At 38.8% G+C, this 7,500-nt stretch overlaps 1 protein-coding gene and 1 pseudogene across 1 annotated transcript; one reads left to right on the plus strand and one right to left on the minus strand.

Moving 5' to 3' along the window:
• Window positions 1-486: 486 nt before the first annotated feature.
• Window positions 487-1,970, plus strand: LOC137981572 (uncharacterized; the record flags this gene model as incomplete). The annotated part of the gene is made up of 1 exon (XM_068828668.1): window positions 487-1,970. A coding segment is annotated over one exon (1,245 nt), but the record flags the coding sequence as incomplete, so codon positions are not given.
• Window positions 1,971-2,439: 469 nt separating this feature from the next.
• On the minus strand, window positions 2,440-4,247 carry LOC137981577 (uncharacterized; annotated as a pseudogene).
• Between the last annotated feature and the right edge of the window lie 3,253 nt (window positions 4,248-7,500).

Consider the following 7,500-nt stretch of genomic DNA (forward strand, 5'->3'; position numbering starts at 1 on the left):
TGGAACCTGGTCAAGTCGCCTAGTTTCTATAATTTATTGAGTACTGTGAATTCAGGCTGTTGGGATAAACTGAGGAGGATTGCAAAATTAAGGATATTGCCCACTTAAGCACTCAATTAACGTTATGAATTTTGAGCTTCAGGTTTATTTGCTGTTTTTACAGCTCGGAATAAGTGATACCGCAATAAACCTTGCGCTGAAAAAGGAGGCTTCCAAGGGTCATTAACTATCAAAGAAAGCATTCCAATTTCAAATCGATTCAAATCCACCGAGGAATATACATGTTCATCGATATAGTTTCGCAGCATAAAGAAATGACTCGGAAAGTTCACACTCTCACTTACCTTTTTAGATGTAGACCCCAGGTAGGTGAGGTAACCCGCCTAGCCGTGGTCGAAAAATGGCCCGCGTTTACATTTCACCAAGCTCTTACTAAAATTTACTGCCGTTTTCTAATCATCTGAACACAAATTTGCAGACTGATAAAATGACCACTATGCATTTCAATGCTGCGGCTTTTTACTGTCACTTTTGATGATACAAAGCTTCCGCCAAAGGCAGTTAACTGCTCAGGCAACGCAACAATACAATGCTAGTGTTGCACGACTTCTACGCATCCGAAGAAGAATTAACCGTCGAGGTAGAATGTGGAGAAGTTCGGGGAGGACAGAACAGTGGTGGCTCAACTTGTTCAATGGAATTTTGCCAGAAAGGGAGTGGAAGAAGAACTTAAGGATGAATCGTGCGGTTTTTATGTCCGTAGCAGACGAATTGCGACCCTTTCTTCAACCTGGTAGGAGTCCAAGAGGACTTGATGTGTTGTCAGTGGAAAAGCAACTTGCCATTACCCTATACTTTTTGAAGGATCAAGGCTCTCTCACGATGACAGCAAATGCATTTGGAGTTGCGCATTGCACAGTCTCCGTAGTTGTTCGAAAAGTATGCAACATTATTACTGATGTTTTAGGTCCAAGATACATAAAATTGCCCAATACCGTTCAAGAAATGAAGGAACTTATTGATGGCATGGAAAATAAATATGGTTTTCCACAGGCCTTTGGATGCGTAGATGGTACACATATTCCCATTGCACAACCAAGCGAGAATCCTCATGACTATTTTAGTTATAAACTGAAATACACCTTGAATGTTCAAGGAGTTTGTGACTGGAAAGGGCTATTTTTAGACGTCGACGTGAAATGGCCAGGGAGTGTGCATGATGGAAGAGTCTTTGGTAATTCGAGAATAAACAGACTTTTAAGAGAGGAAAGACTTCCTATGTGTTATAAAGAAATTTTACCAGGCTACGAAAACATACCTGTTACATTGTTGGGGGATCCTGCTTACCCCCTACTTCCATACTGCATGAAGGAATTCCCCAATACTAGCACAAATGAAGAGGTTATCTTTAATAACATGCTTAGGAGTGCTAGAAACCCAATAGAGTGTGCCTATGGCCGTCTTAAAGCAAGATGGCAAATCTTAAACAAAAGAAATGACATGGGATTGAATGTTATCCCCAGCATTATTTATGCCTGTTTTGTACTTCACAACATTTGTGAGTTGCAGGGCATGAATGTAGAGGATGATGTTGTTGCACAGCAAATGGCACGTGATAGACTGGCACAACCTGAAAATGCACCAGACCGGTTATATTCTTTCAACACTGCTGAGGGAGCTTATGTGAGAAACATAATCACATCCTTCTACAAGGAACACATTCCTCACTGATTTGTTTATTTAGCTTATACTACTATCTAAAATAAACAGATTCCTTTCTGAGTGAATGTAGTCATAATCACATAAAACTTGTGAGGTTTTAATAACAGAACAGCAAGCTAACTAGTGGAATCAAGATCGTTCCACTTAAACTAAAACATAATCCTTTGGGTGCGTAGATGGTACACATATTCCCATTGTACAACCATAGAGTTGTAACTCTGTTCCCTTTTTTTATACTTGAAAGCACAGTTTTATAGGAACTCACTCCACCTGTCTATTATAGAAATCAGTTGTAGTGTTTGTTTTGTTATTTCATTAATTTTCCTGGTGGTATTGTCTAATTAAATAATTTCTTTTGTTCTTGTTCCAGAGGCAAATTCGATAGTTTTCATGGCTGTTTAGTTCATTGTGTTGTTATTTTACTTGGATTTAATAAACTGTTAAAATATACTCGAACAAATGCAAGTTGTCTGGATTTATCTTGTTGTTGCTTTATAGAACAGCTTAACTAGCCCAAATGTTGGAGTTATAACACCTTGCAATTAAAGATGCATTTAAATAACATTTAAACGCTTAAATAATAATGTTTACATTCCTCATATATATTAATATGAATATGTACTGGAAATCATATAGATTAAATATCAAATCTTTAAAGGGACCTGTAACACAACAAATGTCTTTTTGTTCATCTAGGATATCACTGTTATGTAATCATCAGAGCTGAAAGCTTTCATCTTCTAATAGTGTACGAGTAGGCCCTAGAATTGGTCCTTGCTCATTGATGGACTGCATCACTTCCTCACTACCAATTCTGCTGAACTGGGAGGGTACAGAACGTCTGGTTAATGGGGTACAATAATTGTTGTTGCCATATGAAGGTGGGGATGCAAAGCCACTGTATGTATTGAAATGTGGGTGGGAAACTTGAGGAACATTATTCTGGGGTTGACCAGAGAGAGCCATTGCCAACATTTGCATCCCACTGGCAATTCCATCTCCAAGAGATGTTAAACACATGGTCATCTTTGATATGGACTCTTCCAATGTCTTGTTTGATTGTTGAAATGACTCCATCATTTCTTTCTTCATGAGAATATCTTCTTTAGCAGTATTCATCAACAGCTGGTCTCGTTGCGCCTGGGACAGTGTTTTCTCCATATGCCTTCTCTTATTGTCAACCAACTTGGGGATGTTGGAGAGAGAGACACCTTTACTTCTTTTCTGACCTGGGGATAGTACTGGGGTTTCTGCAGATAGGCTTTCACTGGAGGAATCAGTTGACTCTACAGTTGATGCATCTACAATTTGTAAAATTGAATAATTGGAGGTAAAAGAACTGTCTTACAGAATAATTATTTCTTCTTTCTAAAATAATAGTCATTTTCATCACTTGCCATAAATCAACAAAAGTATGAACAGGCCTCTTGCCTCAGTTGTGATCAACAGCCAATAACTCTTCATAATATCCATTCAACATGCAGCACTCACTCAGGCAATGAATATCATGGGAATCATTACTAATGATAGAAAATTTGTTTTCATCTTTCAAAATAGTACCCCAAGTAGAACAATAAGAGAAGATGACTGTTAAATTTGTATGTTGATATTGGAGATTCAAAGGTTAAAATCTGTTTTTATATGGCCATGGGGTTTAGGACTCCTTTAAAAATTATCATTTGGCCTTTTAGCCATATATTGTAATAAATAGATAGATAAATAAATAAATAAATGAATAAATATAAAAATGAAGATTTAACTTTTTTAATAACACTAACCTTCTAGCGTTTCATTATGTATTTCCGAGCTGATGTCTGTTCCTAATGTGTCTGCATCAATTCCAAAGGAAAGGGACGTGGTAGCTGGCGAGCCACCCCATATTTCAGACAACAGATCGAAATTTTCGTGAACAATTTTCCCACTACCACTTCTTGTTCCCTTGTTCACTGCTGTGCGGAAATCTTGCCTCACGTTTCGAATCTTTTCTTTCACTCTATCGTACCCTTTTTTAAATGAGTTCTTTCACTATCTCTGTGTTTTTTGAAGGCTTCGTATTCTTTCTCACTCATTTCTTTGAGCGGTTTTATAGGCTCAGTAACAACCTCGGGACCAAATTCTTCTGGAAAATCGGCAGCCATACACCGACGTATCTCCGTATACATAGAGGCCAGGTCGGCCTCGAAATCGATTCCATTAAAGTCGCACTTCGTTTTGAAGTCTTTTAGGTATCTCAAAAGAAGTTCAACTTGATCAGCGCTCCATGCCTTGTTTTTAGGGTTCTTCTTGGTTTTCTTAGGGGCTGTTGACTGTTCTTTGTTCTCAGAGGCTTTTCTCTTGCCTTGCGCTGCTTGTGCTATCGACGGCCGACTAGGCAAAGTAAAGTTGTTGACAGTGGATGTGTGGGACTCCATCGGATCTTCTTCACTCACAATCCCAGAATATGCTTGATTTTCTTCGCTCTGTTGCACGTTATCCAGATGAAGCCGGCGAAAAAGCTCGCCGGGTTTGTAAGCGTGGGCGGCCATATTGTTCTGCTTCAAATTTTGGCGCGCTTTGGCGCGCATGAACACGACCCCGGCTAGGCGGGTTACCCCACCTTGAGTCGTTTACATGGCAAAATGCGACCCCGGCTGACAGGGTTACCCTACCTGGCAGACCGGGCAACCCGCCTAGGCGGGTTACCCCACCTATCATGTAAACATGATCAAATAAAAATGAGAGATTATATGGAGAGGCGGGTTACCCCACCTAGGCGGGTTACCTCACCTACCTGGGGTCCCCCACCTCCATGTAAACAGGCCCTAAGTTGTTAAAATGGCCATTCAAGTGGTCCATGGAGGCAAATTTATTAAGACGGAGGAAAAAAAGAAATGCATGACGTCCCTGAAAAGTTAGAAATGTATTTCAGTCGTTCAAAGATAAATTTTAAAGTGAATTTAGCACCAATGTCATACATAACATGCCATATAAGCACCTCATATTGGGTACACTAGAAGGAAACCTTTTAGTTGCAATTATATTTTGCTGTAGTCATTTCAAGCAAATGCCAATCGTTTGCTTCCCTCCAAATTATAGAAATAAACATAGATTAGGTTAACTCTGAATAGCCAAAACAACAATACCAGTATTCCAAGTTGAAAATTTGATTCAGAAATCCAGCTCACTAGCAGGGGGGATTGTACTGTAACAAAATATTACTACAGCTAATAATACACTTTCAACACATTGTAGTGGGTTAATGTGACAACAAAAATAATTAATCAAGAATTGGTTTTATCTTCCAGCAATAAAACAGCAGGAGGATATAAAATTAGGCATCTTCAAAGTTTAGAAAACTTGTTGAAGGTGATTCAGTGCTATTATCCAAAACAAATTTCATGCTGGCCTACTAAATACTTCCACTGCAATAGATTATTTAACCTCTCTTTGCGGACTCTGGTTGCAACACAGTGGTTTCAATAATTTTAATCCCCATTCCATTAGATTTAACTTTTAAAAAACTCCATAACTTCATATTTATGTAATACTTGTTCAAAGTCATCGAGCAAAAGCACACAAAGCTACTTTTGAAAGGGGCGTAATCCCATGTTGGAGTTTTCTGGAGAAGGCTTTCACAGAAATAACTGCTGTTACCTTTCCATATGGAAAAAATATTTCAACATTAGGTGCAATGAATTTTTAGCAATTGCTTTAAAGAATACTAATCATTCCTACCATTTCCAAGGATGAATAAATTAAAGTTGAATGCAGTAAGTGTAAGAAGTAAAAAAAAGTGGCATATTTTTTCAAACTGTAATCTATTTCAGATTCTTGATTTAGTCCCTGGATAGTATTAAACAATGGTGGTAAAGTAAACAAACTGCCCCAAGGGGGGCTCCCTTACGAAAATGACAGGGGTTCTTTTTGTTCCTTTTTGGAGAAAAAAATGTGGATTTGTACTGCCTATGATGCTGAGACCAAACAGCTGGCGGAGTTGCTGCAGTACATTTAAGGCTATCAATCTGAAAAATGACTGGAACTGTAAGACAATTTGGTACACGAGCAAATAACTTTTGGTTATGAATAATTCATAAGTAAAAGTTATTTGCCAGTCATTTGTCACTTTAGAACTGGTTCCTCTAAGGGGTCAGATTTCTTTAGCCTACGTCCACAAAACAAGGTTCTGTTACCTTTAAGGGTTGTTTTTAAAAAAAATCCAATAAGTGGCCTGCCATTTTTATAGGGAAAACCCCTCCTGAGCAAACTGCATCCTCATGTTTGGATTCCCATTGGATTCGTGATTTATGCGATCAGTCGGTTTTTCGGGTGAAATTAACCGTGGAATTCACTAGTTAGGCAGCGAAGAAAATGACATAATTAAGCAATTTCCGGGAAAACCAAAAGGCGGACAGTTCCAAAGCCTTTCATTTTCACTAAGCCTACAGCCAGTAAGAATAAACAAGCCGGGAGCTCCGCTTTTAGGCTTGGCTAAATCTATATATTAGATTTTTTCGCATCCCCGGGGCATCAAAAGTGTGTTCGTTACATTTTACTTAGCGACATATCAAAGGGTCTTGGAGGACGAATGTCTGAAGACAAGTGCAGTTCCGTCGACATTTGCTTCGAAACAAACTTAACCACGAAAGCGTCCGCCCCCTATCGAAAGGCCTTATCAATGACAGCGAAAAGAGAGAAAATCTGTCCCAGAAAGAGATTTTTTTTCAGCGGTCAGTGTAAAACGCACACTGCAGATCAGGGGTAAAATGCAGACTAAGGTTATAACGTAACTGTTGAAAAAGCCCAAATCCCTTAGAAATGCTAACCTTAGGCCTAATTAGGCCTAAAACAATATTTAGGCTTACCTGTTAGCATTTCTAATGGGTTTGGGCTTTTTCAACAGTTAAATTAGAACTTCAGTCTGCATTTTACCCCCGGTCTGGAGTCTGCAGTCTGCGTTTTACACTGACCGCTTTTTCAGTGACTTTGGAGCCCAGCAAAACACCAGAAGCAGCAAACGATATTCCTGAAACAGGTACTAACGAAACCACTATCTTAGAAGCCACCAGTACCAATCTCAATTAAATGCCTTTCACTGAAAAAGATCTTAATGGGACCCTCAAACAATTAAGGCAACTTGAAAAAAAAAATGCGCAGATCTTAAAAAGACAGTTTCAGATTTGGAAGACAAAAATCAAGCACTTCAGTCAAACGTCTTCTCACTTAGTCGGTTACCTCTGATGAGGCAATGTCGTTTTACATAGGCTTTCCTAAATACAAAGCATTCTTGGCATCCTTTGAATATTTAGATCCGGGAGAAAATGTCAGATACGTGTTGTCAGGTGATAATGAGATACCCTCAGAACACTATATGTCTCCACTGCAGTTAGGTGTAAGGAGGGGTAGACCAAGATCACTCAAACCACAAGAAGAATTCCTTTGTGTCACTTGAGACAGGGATTTGCAGAAACTCACCTTTTCCACCTGGCCTGATTAATGTTTCTGAGGCAACTGTTAGTAGGATCGTTATTAGTTGGATCAATTTTATGTATCTTGGATTTGGAGTGCTTAACATTTGGCCATTTCATTGTCTCCAATTGGTGCTTCAGCGCTAGAACATCTAGACACTTAAATAGAGTCCCTTTCTTTCTTTGTTTTTTTTTTTTTTTCAATGTTTTGGCTGTAGTAATATTTACTATCTAGGTCTCAGGAGCTTTTTATTTTCTTTCAATGAAACACAAAAACTGAAATAATTATGATACATGTAAAGGGCTAGCCAAAAATTACTGGGGGTGGACAGTT

The sequence above is a fragment of the Montipora foliosa genome, chromosome 1 (assembly GCF_036669935.1).
Source record: "Montipora foliosa isolate CH-2021 chromosome 1, ASM3666993v2, whole genome shotgun sequence".
Taxonomy (NCBI): domain Eukaryota; kingdom Metazoa; phylum Cnidaria; class Anthozoa; order Scleractinia; family Acroporidae; genus Montipora; species Montipora foliosa.